Source organism: Dipteris shenzhenensis, chromosome 2 (assembly GCF_047967505.1).
Source record: "Dipteris shenzhenensis isolate YYH24624 ecotype China chromosome 2, Dip_SZ_1.0, whole genome shotgun sequence".
Taxonomy (NCBI): Eukaryota; Viridiplantae; Streptophyta; class Polypodiopsida; order Gleicheniales; family Dipteridaceae; genus Dipteris; species Dipteris shenzhenensis.
The window spans coordinates 66,370,396-66,388,664 of NC_141597.1; the positions used below are offsets into that span (position 1 = coordinate 66,370,396).

General features: G+C 47.9%; 1 protein-coding gene across 5 annotated transcripts in view; it reads right to left on the reverse strand.

Moving 5' to 3' along the window:
• LOC147905201 (asparagine--tRNA ligase, cytoplasmic 1-like) overlaps positions 1 to 17,713 on the reverse strand; it is a 98,671-nt gene extending 80,958 nt beyond the window's left edge. For 4 of the 5 annotated variants that reach the window (XM_087391036.1, XM_087391032.1, XM_087391041.1 and 1 more), the window contains exons 1-2: positions 17,259 to 17,578; positions 16,892 to 17,157 (exon numbers count right to left, since the gene is read on the reverse strand). In XM_087391036.1, coding sequence (XP_087247162.1) covers positions 16,892 to 17,140 — 249 coding nt within the window. In that variant the 5' untranslated portion in view covers positions 17,141 to 17,157; positions 17,259 to 17,578. The other variant, XM_087391028.1, reaches the window with a different exon arrangement.
• Between the last annotated feature and the right edge of the window lie 556 nt (positions 17,714 to 18,269).

Genomic DNA, 18,269 nt, shown 5'->3' on the forward strand with positions numbered 1-18,269 from the left:
GCTGAATGGGAACCCATTCGTCAATCAAGGTGGAATGGCCGACACAAACACGAAGATGCTCTGTCCGTCCAACACGTCCTGCTCTGAGTCTGTCTTAAGCTGCTGAAGCTAGTCTTTGGAAAAGGTAACTGTTTTTGCGGCTGGAGGAAGTGGTCGAGGATTGGCTGAATGGGAACCCATTCGTCAATCAAGGTGGAATGGCCGACACGAACACGAAGATGCTCTGTCCGTCCGACACTCCTGATGCCAGAGAGAGAAAATCTCTCTCTTGTTCCGTCAGGGGTTGAAGAGGGGGGGGGGGGGAGGGGGGGAGGTAGTGATGCAGAGGCTGAGAAAGGGGCAGAGGGAGGGGCAGAAGGTAGGAGTGAGGGAGGGGAGGAGTAGCGGGGGGTAGAAGGAGTAGGGGGAAGAAAGGAGGGGCAGAGCGGGGTAGGTAGAGGAGGGGAGAGGGCAGCGGGGTAGGGAGGGAGGGGCGGGATAGGGGGGGCGGGATAGGGGGAGCAGGGGGTAAGGAGGGAGGGGCAGCGGGGGGGTAGGGAGAGGCGGGTTGAGAAATATTATTGCGGACTGCCTAAGGAGTTGAGAGACTACTGCCTTTCATTGAGCAGGTTGAGAAATATTGTTGCGGACTGCCTAAGGAGTTGAGAGACTACTGCACAAAGACTAAAGTTTCCAATATGTCTTAGCTTATCGAGAATCCTAGCATGGCATATGCTTTGATGCAGAAGAGGACTTATGGGTTCAAAAGACAAGAGGAAGAATGGATCTCGCGGGGATAAGTCTGATAGAAAAGCTAATTGTCAAAGAGATGAACGTAATCGTTTGTCTCCAGAGGAACGACGCGCTTTATATGAAGCTGGCAAATGTTTTATTTTCAAAGAGGAGGGACATCGGTCTAGAGATTGTCCCAACCGTAAGAGGAAGGAGCCGGCTAGTGACACGGATGAGCCACGAAATGTTCCGAAAGACAAGAGTTCCTAATTCCACAGTGGGTTGTTTACGGCTGGTTTTGTATGGCACCGTATACAGGTACTTGTAAAAAGAATCTTGTATGGCAGAGTCTGCCACTCTTTTTGGCATCCGATTCTACATGATGGTGTTTTCCCTGGTACTTTGGATGCTCTTTTTGTCATGTGGTTTCGACAAAAAGAGAATGGATTCCCCTAGACCTTGGTTCCGGATGCGCAATTCCTGGAAGTGGTCTATGTCGTGCATCATTGGCCCAATGTACGTGGTATACTAGTGAAACCAGCCTCAACAACGTAAAGGGTGGTAGGATCCACTTAAATACAGCATACACAGTAAATAGACAAGTAAATATGCACCATAGAACAAATCACAGGGGAGCTAGAGCGCTCCTACTCAAAAACAAGACATCGATTGGCCCCAAACGTTGGCCCCCCTTGCAGTATTGATTTAACATTCATTTGAAGCCAAGCGGCTGATTACAAAGGTCTCTGGGAAGCAAAACCAACACCCTCAAACTCCCCGTCCAGCCCACCTTGTAATTTCCTTGCTCAACTTCAAACGGTGAACAACATCCAATCACTAGACAATCCTATATCCTCAGCTGACCAAAGTATGCAACAGAGACCCCAATAGCATCCACTGTCTGAACCACTCCTACAATTGCACATCCAAGTGCCCAACCAGCCAAACATGGCTGAACAACTACAAGACAAAGCCCTCAACAGCTGAACTCTGGTGCAATCAAACAACCAAACGGCATGTGCATCTAGTATAGAAAATGTGAGGCCACTCTTCCTCCACCAATTCTCCTGCCCGCACACAGTTAGATGCATTGTCCATACACACCTGCACCACATTTTCAGCCCCAACATCAAGAATGGCATCTTTCAGTATCCCAAAGATATACTCCCCTGACTTATACTGCCCACTTGTGTCCACGGACTTCAAGAAGGCTGAACCAAATATGCATGAGACCATAATATTGATTATAGGCCCGCGTCGAGTGTCAGACCAACCATCACAAGTTATGGTGCAGCCATAATTTTTCCACTTATCTTGGAACTGTAGCATCTCTTGATCTATGCATACTGCTTCATTAGTTAGCTCCGTTGTACGCAAAACATTGTAGGATGGAGGCTTGAAGGTAGGCCCAACTTGGCCAATGGCACGAACCATCTCCAAAAAATAAGGGCTCCTCACCTTCCAATGAGGAATATCCTCTGCAAAGAAAAAATGACAGAGAGCAATGTATGCATCCTTCCGTGCTTGTGACTCCCATGCCTTTTCCAAGGTTCCCTTTGACATCTTCAACTTCTTTTGCTTTGGCTCATATGCACTGCCAGATGCATTTCCACTTGTAGTACCACTCACTAAGGCATCTCCCAAATCAGCCACATCTTCAATAAGCTGTTTTGCAGCAGTTTTTAGGGCCGCCTTTGCCTGCAATCTTCGACAAGTATCTTTCACATTTTCAGGAGGAGTGGTACACTTGTCAACCCACAAGCCTGCGAGCCCAAGAAAATGTGCACTTATACAGGTCGGTCCTCCATCCCATGAATGAGCGCAATATTTACATTTACAAGTGTATTGGCCCTTCCCCAAAGGCTTTAAGGCCTCTACAAATTCCCATTCTACAAATTCCCATTCTGGTCCTTTTTGTCTTCCCATTTGCAGATCTGCAAGCTGCAAATTTGCAAAAGAGGGCAAATAAGGCATTGGGCAAAGGAACAATTTCCAAAGAGGGCTTGAAGCCCTTGCAGGCTGCCCTGTTAGATGGCATCAACTAAAGAGAGAGCACTTGCTGCAAAACAGGGAAAAAGAGCAGCCATTGCAATTACCTTGACGCTTGGAGTAGGTAGAGCGTAGAGGCAAGCTGCGGGCTGCAACTGTACGGTGACCACTGACCTCCAAAGCAAGTAGAAGAGGGCAAAGGGCTGCCTAAATAGAGGGCAGCAAGGTGCTGAAGAAGAGGGCAAACTGAAGAAGAGTGAAGGGCTGAGGGGACTCAGGAGTCAAGACTGAAGAAGAGGGCAAAGGGCTGCCTAAATAGGCTCTTGAGAAGAGGGCAAAGGGTGTTAAGCAACTAGCAATCCCCAATTTCTGGGGCAAACATACCAGTCTGCAGGCCATCCAAAAGGTCAGCCAGCAGGGGTCTGGCCGACCAGAACTGGCCGACCAGCTAGGTCAGGCCTATAAAGGCACTAGCCCCCCACACTCTTAAGTACAGGACAGGACCTGCAGCTGCTCCTCATCTCCTCCATTCTTTGCTGCAGTCTCTTCTACTCCAGATCTGCCCCCCATGCTCCAGATCTGTCTCTTCTGCTCCTCTGCTCCAGATCTGTCCCCTCCTGCTCCAGATCTGTCTCTTCTGCTCCTCTGCTCCAGATCTGCCCCTTCTGCCCCAGATCTGCTCCTTATCTTCATCATCATCGAGCTCCACGGAGGACTGCGTTACGCTCCCTCTGCTACTATCTTTTCTACAGTTTCTCTACATGGAATCATCTTTCTGATTCACCTCAGCCACGGTCCTTGAGACACGACAGCTTGAGGTTCTTGTATTCAGTTTTTCATATTACCAACAGGCACTATGTTTTCTGAGTTCTGTTCTTCAGTTGTGTTTGAGTATCGTCTATTTTTTATCGCTCCACTACGAACCCTATCGTTTCTCTATATGGTATCAGAGCCATGGTGATCTAAAGACCCCAGATCTCTGGTGAGCTAAAGATCCTACTTCTTCAAGGAGGCCATAGGTACGGGGAGCATCACTCCTATGAACATATCAGTTTCCTCTTCATTCCGCTGCGCACTAAGGGAGAGAACTCCATCCCTCCCTCCCTTTCAGAACTCCATCTTCTACTCCCATCCCTCCCTCCCTTTCTTACCTCCATCTTCTACACCCATCCCTCCCTCCCTTTTCGGTTTCAGGCTTGACACTCCCCATTCCTTCGAACAAGGAGGTCATGATCCTTCACCTCTACCAAATCTCCATTGGCGTCGACTTCCAAGATCTACAAGTTCTCCCTAGGCGGGATACTTTCTGTTCAGATGTGTCTTGATGACTGTTGTTTCGAATTCTTCTACATTCATGGAGGCGGGGATAGACTCCTCTCTCCCGAGGTTCAAGATCGGGCACACACTGGCTCACTGTTCAGCTCCGACCTCTTCCTTTGGTAAAATCCTACCATCTCTGGATTATCAGTGCTGCTACGACATATTTGTTCTTTACCTTTGTTTTTCCCTCCACCTTTCGGCGGTGAGAGGGGGTGGCTTATTCTCTCGAGCTTAACAGTGTTCTTATTTCTGCTGATCATACGTGTAACTCAGGCACTTGAGGAAGTGAACAATTCCCTTGCAAGGGCACTCCTCTTGTGATCATCTCTTGGGCATTTCACAGAGATAGCCACCACCACCGTCGACATCCCTACACGAAGCTCCAAGCACACAATGTCTGCCCCTCCAAATTGGCAATTGAGAGGGGGTGTTAAGCAACTAGCAATCCCCAATTTCTCGGGCAAACATACCAGTCTGCAGGCCATCCAAAAGGTCAGCCAGCAGGGGTCTGGCCGACCAGCTAGGTCAGGCCTATAAAGGCACTAGCCCCCCACACTCTTAAGTACAGGACAGGACCTGCAGCTGCTCCTCATCTCCTCCATTCTTTGCTGCAGTCTCTTCTGCTCCAGATCTGCCCCCCACGCTCCTCTGCTCCAGATCTGTCCCCTCCTACTCCAGATCTGTCTCTTCTGCTCCTCTGCTCCAGATCTGCCCCTTCTGCCCCAGATCTGCTCCTTATCTTCATCATCATCGAGCTACACGGAGGACTGCGTTACGCTCCCTCTGCTGCTATCTTTTCTACAGTTTCTCTACATGGAATCTGATTCACCTCAGCCACGGTCCTTGAGACACGACAGCTTGAGGTTCTTGTATTCAGTTTTTCATATTACCGACAAGCACTATGTTTTCTGAGTTCTGTTCTTCAGTTGTGTCTGAGTATCGTCTGTTTTTTATCGCTCCACTGCAAACCCTATCGTTTCTCTATAAAGGGCTGCCTAAATAGAGGGTAGCAAGGTGTTGAAGAAGAGGGCAAAGGGCTGCCTAAATAGAGGGCAAACGGTTGCCTAAATAGTCTCTTGAGGTAGCAAGGTCGGTGTGCAGGCAGAGAGTCGGTGATTGGAATTTGGGCGTAGACTGTAGTACGTACGGCCTTTCTTGGGATTGGGGAGCCTTCACAAGGACGTCGTACGGATTAGAAAATAGGAGCCAAGCAATAATATAAGGTACGCATCCCGATTTCCCCCCTTCATCCATACTCATGCTAAACAGCTCTGTCTCGAGGTCCAAGATTCTCGCCTCATTGTCGATCTTGTACATATCCCTCAAAGTCATTGAGGTCTCGAAAGAAGTGTCTGCCATCTAGATATGCAGCAACACCGCAACCGCCATCATACCCACAATGATAGCCAAGGCTTTCACATCCTGGATATGCCATGCTCTCACTAAGGCATGGTCTGCAGGCATTGTCACCGCCGCCGAGGTTGATGTTGTTGGAGTAGTCATGGTGGCCCAAGGTATCAACTTCATTCCCGTAGCAATCCCCCACTACTCCCTCAACCCTAAGTGGCTCCCGACCTCCATCTTCCGCAACGAATAGTTGGTCCAGTGGAGCTTGCCTGTCTCACCAAAGTGTAGGATCTGGCATCTATTGGCCATGGTAATGAACTGAAATAAGAAAAGGGTTTAGAGTGCCGTACACGTCTTTATATGAGCCTCCCGTCTAGGTACATCCTTCAGACTCCAAAGCTTTATTCCCTGTAAAAAGGAGTAGTCTACTCCTGAAACAGCAAAGTTATTCATTAGGGAAATCTTTAGGTTACATGTGTTACCAAAATCTATTGTATTCGATAATGATGGCCGTTTCATTAGCAACTTTTGGACAGCCCTATTAGAGAATCTCGAAACCAAACTGACATTTACTACAGCCCTCCGTCCTCAAGGAGATGGACAAAGCGAGAATGACAATCAAACCATAATTACTTTACTTCGAGCTTATGTCCATGACCAACCTAGAAGGTGGCCAGAGTTCTTACCCATGTTAGAGTTTGCTTATAATAACACTGTACATACTTCCATCAAGAAAGCCCCATTTCAAATCATCTATGGGCAATGTTTACCCACTCCAATAACACACTTGGGGGAGCAAATTTTTGCTGCTGACCAGTTTGCTGAGGATATATCACAAGTTATTGAGCAGGTAAAAGAGCATATTAAGAAGGCCCAGGTTCAACAATCCAAGGCAACCAATTAAAAAAGAAAAGAAGTTTATTACAAGGAGGATGATTGGGTTCTACTGAAGATTGATAAAAGCAGAATCAAGTCAGTGAGAGGAAGTACAAAACATGTCAAGTTAGCACCGAAGTTTTATGGTCCATTTCAGATTTCAGCAGCTTTATATCCAAAAGAAGGATCCAGAGCGTATGAGCTGAAATTACCAGCCCACTGGCGTATGAAGAATATCTTTCATGTGAGAAATTTGAAGAGATACCATGGCGATACTTCTGCGTTTTTGGATACTCAGCACCAAGAAGAACCTGAACTTGAAGATGGGACTGAAGTTCTTACTCCGGAACAGATCGTGTACCATAAAGAGAAGAGTACTCGTGGAAAGAAGAGATATATGTATTTACTGAAGTTTAAAAACCAGCCAGCTAGTGATGCACAATGGATGGAAGAAGAGTTCTTTACAGATTTTCCACAGATACTCGCAGATTATGAAGAGGCGATCCAATTGCAGAAGTAACAAGAGAAAGTCCACGTAAGAGGAAGAGACAAGCAATAATCCAAAAGAGGACTTCTGCTCATTCAAGCAAAAGGGAGTGTCGTGACAAGAGAAATGATTATTTAGTTAATTAATAGTCATTAGAACGCGCCAATTTGATGGTGCGGTTATATGTTTGTATTTATGATCGATCAAGCGGTGTAAATAGTACCGCCAAAACTATGTAACATTGGCCAATGATTAGTAATAAAGATGTGCACACACATGTCTAGGTCCTAGGGGCAATAGGAAAAAGAAGGGGTGCATTAGAGTGCATTGAATGGTAGGTGCATGGGTCATAGGATAAGGGTACGTGTAAATGGGAAGATGGAACTTGAGTGATCTCAAGGGACATTAACGAAAGGGTATCACCCTTTCATTGTGAATCTCACGTAGCATTTTCTCTACCACATTGCATTCATCTGCCATCTCTCTCCCACCTTGCATGTAGGTCGAAATAGAAAAAAGTACTCTCACGAGGGCGCTCTTCCCATTGGAGGGCCAATTGGCATTCAAGTTCTACATGCATTGCACAAATTTGCATTCTCAAAAAGTCTGGTTTTTGACACGATTGACATGCCGCAAGAGGCGGGCCTTTCTCACACACAGGATGGATGAGATTGTTAGATCTTTTCGAGGAGAAGACCCAACCACTGGGGGTTTCCTAACGGAAGGGAAGTCACTTATCCCCATCACTGACCCAGATGTCTGGCACACGTATGCATGCTCCCTCTATGATGTCAAGATGTAGACACCACTAGATATGTCCTCTATGCCCAGGCCCACCACTTGTCGCTTGTTTACCACACAGAATGTGCGGGCTGCACTCCGTCGAGTACACAACCGGAAAGCACAAGATCATGAGGGTCTACGGACTGAACGCTTTGCACATGGGCAAGAGGTCCTAGCTCCGGTGCTTGCACACATGTTCAACTAGGCTATTCGTCAGGGCTTCCCACCCACCTGGACCACCACCACTATTGTACCGATACACAAAGCCGGCGACCATATGCAGACTAGGAATTACCACACCCTCATGATTGGTCATACTCTGGATTTATGGATCGGTTATAGAGAGGGAACTCAGTAGTCATACAGAGATTCGAGGGCAACGAGCGCTAGGACAAGCAGGATTCCAGATGCAGCATTCTACCTTAGACCACATATTCACCCTGAGAGCTATCATTGAGGAGGCGAGAGCCAAACACCAGAAAGTCTACACATGCTTTGTAGACTTTCAGAAGGTTTCTGACACAGTCCCGCGTTCCCCATGGTCAAGAGACTACAGGAGATGCAAATTCCATAGACGCTGATTTGGGGTGTGGTGAGCTTATATGAGTCAGTCAAAGGCAGAGTACGTGCCCCAGGTGGTCTATCGGGCTGGGTCGAGAGCACGATTGGAGTGAAGCAGGGCTGTCCGCTCTCACGACCCTCTTCGGACTCTACATCAATGAGATCACATCTTTCATAGATCGCCTAGGAGGCAAAGGTTCACTCTTGGGTGACCTCATGATACAGATATTGTTATACATTGATGACATAGTCCTCATATCATCCTCAGCGGATGGGCTACAAAGACATCTGGAGGCACTAGAGAGGTTTTGCAAAAAGAGAGACTTGATAGTCAACCTTGGGAAGACCAAGGTTATGGTCTTCAATACCTCACATGCAGTGACTCGTCGACTCAGCTTCACCTATTATAACAAGCTAGAGGAGATAGTGCAGTCCTATACATATCTGGGAGCAGTCTTCACAGGACCTTTCACAATGACACGCAGCCCAGGAATGACTCACACGAGGACGGGTTTGGCCGGATTAGAGAGAGACTGCTTCCAGGCACACTTTCAAGACCCACCAACGAAAAGCTGGCTTTTCGACACACTAGTACAAACGACGGCTATGTATGCAGCACCCTTTTGGGGGTGTGACTTACCAAAGACCAAGTGGAGGAAATTTGAGCGGCTACAGGTGACTATGGGGGCCAAAATGATTCAAAGTAAGCCCTCAATTCCACACGGTTTACCAAACATGGTATCTAGATGGACCAGGCCCCCCCTTTCCAGTACAACATGGACGCACCTCCCCTAAGTCGATCCTGCAAGACAACCGTATCATACGGTTAGATCTCCTTCAGCTCCATACGTCTCCGACTTGGGGAGGAGAACGGGAGCTCCCCATCAAATCCCAATTCTACCACGACCACTTCCTGAGAGTATCGGAGGAGGGATTCATCATCAAACCCCAATATCTAGAGGATAGAGAAGTCTCACATACATTGAGGATTGCCACTGGACAGATCCGTGTTTCATCTCATTAGTTGAGGATTGAGACGGGGAGAGCAACAAGCATACCCAAGGAGCAGCGGCTATGTATGCTTTGCACACTAGAAGTGACTGAGATAGAGGATCACTTCCTATGTATCTGCCCAGCCTACTATGAGATCAAGGGACAATACCATTGCCTCTACTAGGAGGGGAGCGGCTTCGGCCGACTCTCACGATTGATCCATTTCCAGGATCAGGTTTGCATTGGGCTATATCTACTTGAGATGCGCCGACACATGGAGACCCTACTGCAATAGATCAGAGAGCAACGGGAGGCAATCAGACCATAGGACAGGGAGCCTGATAAAGCACAGCACCACGTCACACACTTCTATGCATTTGAGTCAACTCCAGGACACATCGGGGTGGAGGTGGAGGAGATAGTTGACATGCGGGTAGCCTAGATTACCGAGAGAGGGATGCAGAGACCACCTGCAACACGAAGAGTGACCAAAGCACGCTCTATTAAGGTCCGTCCTATCACAGCTTTCTCAAAGGGGACCGCCCGAGGCGAGGGGTTATTCTGAACATAGTCCAGCCAGTTCAGAGATCCCGAGAAGACCATGTCCCCCTCCGCCACAACAACATGGCACAGCCCGACACATGCAGATCTGAGACATTTTCACCGCTCACATGCAATCCACCATGGTGCCAGGCTTTGGCTTCTCAGCCTGAACCTCAGATCTCAGCATGCTACAGCTCTCAGATAATTGCTAGTCTCTGGGTTATACCTGATTTTGCTCGAGCCATTGAGCTCTGTAGAGCTATCAGTTTTTCAGTTTCCAATGTTTTGTTTCCAAAGTTTAACAATCTTAGCACTCAGCGAGGGCCTTAGTGCACCCTTTGCTCCAGCCCACAGAGGCTTGTATGAGATCATCACTTGGTGTACTTTGTACGTTGTCCCATAGGTCCGTGAGGTCTTCCGCGGACATTAATACATCTTTCTTTCTTTCTTCCCTCCTCCCCTCTCCCTTCTTCCATCTCCCCTTCCCCTTTTCTCTCTCGTGGTGGAAACCACATTGCAACAGTCCAAGAGTCTCAAAAGTGACAATCGAGGACTCCCACAAGGAGTAGGAGGAGAGGTTCCTCGGCATTCCTTCAATATCCCCACGACACGAGTCATCGCCTTCAATATCCCCACGACACATGAGTCACCGCCGGAGACCACATTTTTTGTACCATTGCCGGTTCAAGGTTTGCTTTTGCAATGCATAAGCTTTCTCTCGTTATCCACCCATTGCTCATTGTTTCTAGCTTAACTAGGAGCTTTGATTCTGGAGTGTATGTGCTTTTTCCACCTACTTATCATTTTGTTGCGAGACACTCCTACTCAAGAGCCCACTATGAAAGAGAATCTTCAACGGCTGCACTCCGAAATAGTCTTCGACCTCAACCCCGGCCCACAATGTCTGCAGGTTATGCGCCTATATTACGTGTCCACAATCTTTACAGTCATCACATCCAGACCTTTGAAGATATGTTTAAAACACATTTTTGGAAGCCTCTCCATCCATTTCGCCGAATCTCCCACAGACTCTTTGGCCACCATTGCATCATGAACAATGGCTTTAGGTCCGACATCATGCACCAAGTCCGATCCACAGATGGATCAGGAGTAGGAAGAGGGGCATGTTAGCTGCCACGGTTAACAGTCTATGCAAGCAGAAGCGACCGGATGTTTTGCAAGATAGAGCAGAGAAGAATGAGAGGATGAGAGGTAGACAATAGGAGATCCACGTTGGAGCCGTATGGGCCCAAGTACTTGTAGAGAGAGAGAGAGAGAAAGAGAGAGAGAGAGAGAGAGAGAGAGAGAAGAACAGGGTTGGTCCTCCCTTCAAAAGATGGAATGTATAAAAGACCAAATGATTGACTTTGGTCTTCATTGTTGTATGCACAAGTTTGGAATAAGAGCTCTCTCTTTCTCATCAAAGTGTTTGAGTCTTCTCTTTGCTTCCATTGCAGTGCCCTTGTGTTTGCCAATCCATCCCCCTTTGTTTTCCTACTTCTCTTCCGTCCTCCCCTCTCTCTTCTTCCATCTCCCCTTCCCCTTTTATCTCTCGTGGAAACACATTGCAACAATCTAGGAGTCTTGAAAGTGACAATCGAGGACGGTTCGTGCTTGCATTGCTCCCACAAGAAGCAGTACGAGAAGAGGTTCCCTCGGCATTCCTTCAAGATCCCCACGACATTGAGTCACCGCCAGAGACTACACACATACACAGGAGAAATCAATGCTACCTGTAATGCTGTTGGGTGGTGATGCACCAACTAAAGGGAGCTGAGAACACATACTCGAGGCTCTTGGACTGTCACAAGCCACAAGAACCAGTACAAGAACTCGAGAACCCAGGGCCAATCCCTCAAGAAAGATACCTGCAATTTTTTACGTGCTCACAAGAGCCTAGGAGGTAATACTTGCTGAATTTCTGTTCTTGGAATTGGGGCAGGAACAATGCCTACACACGGGTGTGTGGAAGACACATGAAGCACTACAGAATGCCATTGTGCAGGAAGATTGGAGAAAAGAGTAGGCCAAGAAAGAGGAATGGGAGAAGGAAAAAGTAGAGTGGGAATCTGTTAAAACCAGCCTCCAAGACAAGATGCATGCATTAGGGACTGAATTGCAGCAGACCAAAGATACAAAAGGGGCTCCAGAGGGACTTGCAAAACAGAAAATGCCAATCTTGGAAAAGATATTGCAGCTCTGCAAGCCACAATGGAGGGGAAACACGCTGAACTCAAACAGCAAATCAGCAAGGGGGAGGCAAAGATGATGGCTTGAAAGGATGTAGTCAGAAAAAGCACATCAGGCCCTAAGAAAGAGATCATATCAGATGCCCTTGAGGAGGACAAGAGATGGGACAGCAAATCCTTCAATGTCTTGGTCAGAGGCCCAACAGTAGGAGATACCCCTATGGCGAACGTTCACCAAGGTCGGGGTCAACCTCACTTGCGAGACAGCTTGGAGGATGGGCAAGGCTGACACATCAACAAGGCCATTGGTTGTGATATTCCGAACAATAACGGACAGGTCTACCCTTAGGAGCATGAGGGCAACATTGATGGGAACCACGACTTTCTTGGACGATGATCTCAGACTCTTACAACAAGAACACCAAAGGAGGGAACAGTAAAGGTGATCGCAGCAAGGCAGAAAGGGAATGGGCTGCATATAGAGATGATAAAAAAAGGAAGAAGGGAAAGTGGATAGCACATGACGGTGTTAGGCCCTGGAGGTGAGAGTATAAAACAGATTACATATGGCTGTGTGGAATTGTAATAGTACCCTCTGCTTTGACCCAAGACATTTCTCAGAAGCATACACCTACAGAGATGTTTTCTTTTACACTGAGACCCATGAGAGCCCAAGAGGGGATTGCCCACACTGACAGGATACACATCGGAGTCAGCCCATTTCAGAGAGACAATAGGCATTCAGAGGATGCACCACATGTCACGAGATATGGCCATGGGAGCAATGCATGATTTGATTATATACAACGGTCTCCTCAAATGAGCGTTATCTAAAGGGCTCACCTGCTTCCCACATGGAGGGGGACGTGAGCCCTTTTTAGATCACACCTCAGTACTTTCATATCTATGATGCCGAAAGAGTACCACGAACGCCACATGTGGGTGCGAGTTCAGCCACCTAACACACGACCCTATCTTCATTGCAGTATGCTACTCCCCCTCCCCCCCCAAGGATATATCATCATACTCACATGAGGTCAACACACAAGGTCACAGCCCATATATGATGATATCACAAGTCCTCCAGGCAAGGAGAGATCCTCCTACTAGGTGACTTCAATGCACGTATAGAGAGTAGATAGGTAGGCCTGCTTGACTTCAGGGCATAGTACCAGTAATAGATCCAGTAGAGCTTGGGATAGCGAGTGCTCTTTGATACACTTGTGAGGCCGACAGCCATGTATGCAGCACCTTTCTGGAGGAAAGACCTATCGGCAACCGATTGGCAGAGATTCAAGAGGCTGCAGGTGACTATGGGGTCTAGGATGATTCAGAGTAAGCTCTCGGTCCTAGAGCATACATGCTGAGTTTGCTATGACTCCACTCCAGATTGATGCCGTCTTCTAGACGGTGACATACCTTCAAATAGTTTCAGTCTTGCCCAATTGGAGACTACCAAAAGTGGCATTAGAGTCATCTAGACAATTAGCCGAGAGCGGGGTTAGCACTGTTAGGAAAATACCCAACAGAGGGTACACGCAGCGGAAGACTTATAGTAATGCCCAAGAGCTCACACAGTGTGGGTGTGGGGTGTGGAATCACAAACTTCTTTACTTAATGTGCATAAAATAGGTGTGCAGACTCATCAATAGACAATGAACCAGCCAGATAGAGAAACCACCAAAATATATATTTCCGTCCAAAACTATGGACACAATACAAAAGAGATAGATCCAGGGTCCCACCAATGGTGTGGTCCTCTGATCTAACCACAAGGTCCTTCTCCTATCTGCCGGCTATCTCTAGACTCGAGCCCGCGTGCTCCACCTCGAGCGTCTGTAGACTTTCCGTCCAGTGTGTTCTTCTCCAACTTACTGCCTGTGAATCAGCCTAGGTGGGCAGCCCCTGCCAAGCTTTGTTTACAGCACACAAGTCCCTGTTCCACTGCTCCAACCTGCTTGTGAATGGCTACTCCAGAAGGTATGGTGCAGCAAGCCAAAGTCCAGCCTCTAGGGAACTCAGTCTGCAGCTCACCTTCAACTCTCCTTCACCCCCAGTGTGAGGCCCAAGGGAGTGGCTCCTGGCTGCTCCTGTCTGCTCCTTGAACTGCTGGATAGTTGGATGTAAAATGAGGCCACAAGCCTCTCCTTTTATAGGCCCTAAGGCCTGCTGAGAAAACCGACCAGTCTGTCCCAATCTGGGCCGACTGGACAGACCAGGTTGGCTGGCCCAACCAACCTGGTTGGCTCAGCCCAACCAGCCCTTTAAGGGCTCACAAAACTAGGGCCCTTTGGCCCACACTTCTAGGGCTTTTGCCCCTCCAATCAAGGCAGGGTCCCAGCCCTATATAAGGGCCCTAGCCAGGCCCTTTTGGGCTGCTGCTAGGCTGCCCTTTGCTGCTGCTGGAGACCCTATTGCAGGCTGTACTCCTGCCCATAGCCTCTGCCATCTGCCGCGTATCTTTCTTCATGCAGGCGCCTTCCTGCTGCAGCATCCTTGCCTCCTGCCAGGCCTTCACCAGCCCCGTACAGCCACGTATGCATACCGTACCCTTCCGTACTGCTGCGCCATCTGTCCTTGATGGAAATCCCTGCGCAATCAGGCTGCTGCAGGTCCCTGATGTCCACGTGTCTGCCCTGTACATCAGGAGCTCCACGACTTGCCAGGTACCCTTCTTTCTTCTTTTGGGGCACATCCTGCCCTAGGTCTCCCTCCCCCACGCTCTCCTCATTTAGGGGCTTACAGATGGGGAGGTGACCATTCCAACAAGCACAGCTTGGTATGCAAGCATATCCAAATGGTTTCACAATCAGGGTATTCAGATGGACCGCCTCGCCCCCTTTCAGTACAGCTTGGATGCCCCATCTCTCCAAATTCCGCAAGATGAGATCAATCGTAACATACGGTTGGATCTACCCCAGCTCTACACACCCCGTACTTGGGGGAGAACCAAGAGTTTCCCATCAAGACCTAGTTTTATCATGACCACTTCCTGAGAGTATCAAAGGATGGAGTGATTATTGCGCCCTAGTACCTGGAGGATAGGCAGGTCCCACATGCATTGAGGATTGCCATCAAACAGATGCGGTGTTCCATCACATCAGCAGAGCCACAAGCACATCTAGAGAGCAGCGGGTCTAAAAGCTATGTAATGGCAGAGGTAGAGACAAAGGAGCATTTCTTATTATCTATCTCGTCTACTATGAGATCTGAGAACGATACCACTGTCTCTTTCAAGAGGGGCATGGCTTTGGACCACTATCCCAACTCATCCACTTTCATGACCAGGTATGTGTTGTCCTCTACTGATGGAGATGTGGCGACATAGAGAGACCCTATTGCAGTAGATCAGGCAACATGAAGCCATTGTGCCACAGGATACAAGAGCGAGCAAAGAGACATGTCACAAGCTTCTACGCATTTGAGTCAGCTCCAGGACAGAGTGGAGTGGAGGAGGTGGAGATAGCTAACATGAGGGCAGCATGGATCAGTGGGAAGAAACGGTGCGGAGCGGTGGAACCAGAGACACATAGGCCACATGCGACATAGGGGCTGACCAGGACATACATCTAGATGAATCCATAAATGCACGATCGAGGTCCAGTCCATTCCACTCACTCAGAGGGGACCACCCAAGCCGAGGGATCACTCTCGATATGGTCCACCAGATATACAGATCACGGAGACGATGCCCTCCCCCACCACCACAACGAGAGACGACTCGACGGACACAGATATGAGTCATTTTCGCATCCATCGGAGAGCCACCATGGCAATTGGATATGTATGCCCGGCACTAGTCTTGAGTGGCTGACAGGTTTTAGAGGCTTTGAGGTTTTGAGATTATTAGTATTAGGATTTATTTAGCACTCAACAAGGGCCTTAGCGCCTCAGCCCATAGTGGCTTGTAAGAGTTCCCCTCTTTTTTTGGGTAGTTTGTCTCATAGGCCCACGAGGCCTCCCGAAGTCGTTAATATATCTTTCTTTCTTTCTCTCTCTCTCAGCCCTCAGCCCCCAGCCCCCAGCCACCCTCCCTCGCCCCCAGCCCTCCCCCCCCGCTCCCTGCCCCTCCCCCCCTACATACCTGCTGTCGCATCTCCAAAGAAACTGTCGCGGGACAATTGCTTGCCCCGCCTAGGCCCTGCTTGGCCATTTTGGCTGCATGCCTATCTGTGGGACTGCTGTGAGCAGTCCCCAGGCCACGCCTTGCAGCTGTGAGCAGCCCTAGGCCCCGCCCTTGCTGCTGAGAAGAGTGTGAAAGGCGCACTGCCCTCAGGGCTTCTGAAAGGGCTGTCGAACCTGCTCCAGCCCATCCTGGCCTTTGTACCTCTGTCGCGCCCCCTCCAGCACGCCCCGGACCTGCAAACAAAGGCCCCCCTCCAGCACAACCCAGACCTGCAAGGACATGCAAACAAAGAACGTGGGGCAAGAATCAGCCCGCATCGCAATTGCACCAGCCCAGCTGCATGCGTCCTTCAGTTGCACTTTTGATCATAACTCCATCTCGATCACCACCATTCAAATACCACTTGCAACAAGACAACTACCTCTTGCTTTTCAGCCTTCTCGGATTGTGATTTCCAGATTGCACTTTACTGAGCTTCTTGAATAGACACGTGTGTGCATGTGTCTGACCTTTTCCAGCAGCCTGCTTACTTCATATACCTAAGATTTCTCTAAATATTGAGCTTTGAGCTATTTGCAGGACCCTCTTAGATAAAATTGTCAAGTTCTAGCATCGTGTAGCAATAGACACATTTATTGCATGTAATTCACTTTGTTGAATTCTTGAAAGTTCAATAAGCAGTTCTAAAACAGAACATCTCGCGGTACAACTGCCCTCATTCACACCTAAGCCGTTTCTGTGTACTTTTCATTTCCAATGCCCTATCCCTATGATTGCCATGTGGCTTTATCTGAATGCTTTCTCAATTTATGGTCATGTGGATGTAATATTTATTTATTCCAATTCACGTAAATGACTTATTAATCCCGCAGTACGCTATTATATGCACGCTTCTAAATGCTTGGCGTGATGAGTAGAGACAGTTACATCCTCGGTCAGAGAGATAGGCATTGTTTAGTCATAAACCTGAAGATTGGCAAAACATGAACCATCGTCCACCTCAAGAAACGCAAATGTGCCCTTGCCTTGTTCACGGCCAGTCTTAACCCACCCTCCAATAGTCATCTTCTGACCTACAAGCCCAATTCCTCCATCATGGCGCCCAAGAATCGATTTGATAATCACCCGTTTAGAATAACTTGCGTTTTGAATAGCTCCATTTTCAGCAATAGAAAGCTCATGAAGCTCAGAGCCGAGCTTGCAATCGTCTCCCATCAACAAAGTTTGATAACCTGATCCATCCAAAAGATTAAACTTACGCATTTCATGACAAAATTCTCTCTAGCAGGCAACACGCAAGATTCTCAAGCTCAAGGCTGTGAAGGTGACATACGATCAAGGAGCAAGCTCCGATACTTTGCTTAGCAATTGTGACGACAAGGCCGACGGTTATAGCAGCTTCGGAACGCACAAAATCGCAGAAGAAAGGGCTGGGGTACGCGATGAAGGCCTCCTCCAGAGGAAACTTCTTTGGTACAAGGCGCTTCCAAAGAAAGTGGCTATGAATGAAACACAATCAAGGACGGAGCTAAATGGATGCCTAAAGGGGAGAAAGGGTTGTACTAGGGCAGCTTCCAAAAGGACAAGCGCTATATGTGTAGGATGGTTTGCAAAGCCCTCAAAGGGTCCTCATGATGGTGTTGATTTGAGAAGGCTTACAATGGTAACACTTTGTTCATGCTTTGCCGAACAATGCTTGTTCTTTATGATTGTTCATGCATGTTGATGTGGATGCCTTCAACTCTCTTTCTTTCTCAAGAAGAGATGATACACATTCCTCAAACTTTGGATCTAGAAGATTCAAGGTGGTTGTTAGTGCATTGTACTCTTCAGGCATGCTTTTAAGAAAGATTGCAAGTGCATTGTTTTCCCCTACTTTTGCATTTATGCCTTCTAACTGGGTCACAATGCTTTTGATCTTTTTGACAATGCCATGGATTTATTGAAGCTCGCGTACAAACCATAGAATTCAATCTTAAGATAAAATTTATTGGTTCTTTGCTTTTGCACCAAACACTGTGTTCAACTCATCCCATGCATCTTTAGCATGATCCTTAGAGTCTATGTGATGAATTATGTTTGGACCTAAGTGCAAGCCAATGAGTGATAATGTTGCTTCATCTTTTTATTTCCAGGCTTCATTTTGTGCAGTGGGTAGGTCTTCTTTTACAGTCTTCCAAATCTTTTGATGCATCAAGAGATACCTCATTTATGTAGCCCAAGTGTGAAAGCCTTCCCCAGTGAATTTCTCAACAGTTGGGGTGCGTATTGCCATTGCAAAGGTATTACCAGTTTATGAAACTTTTATATCTAGCAGTGTCTAATTGCATACAACAAAATTGAC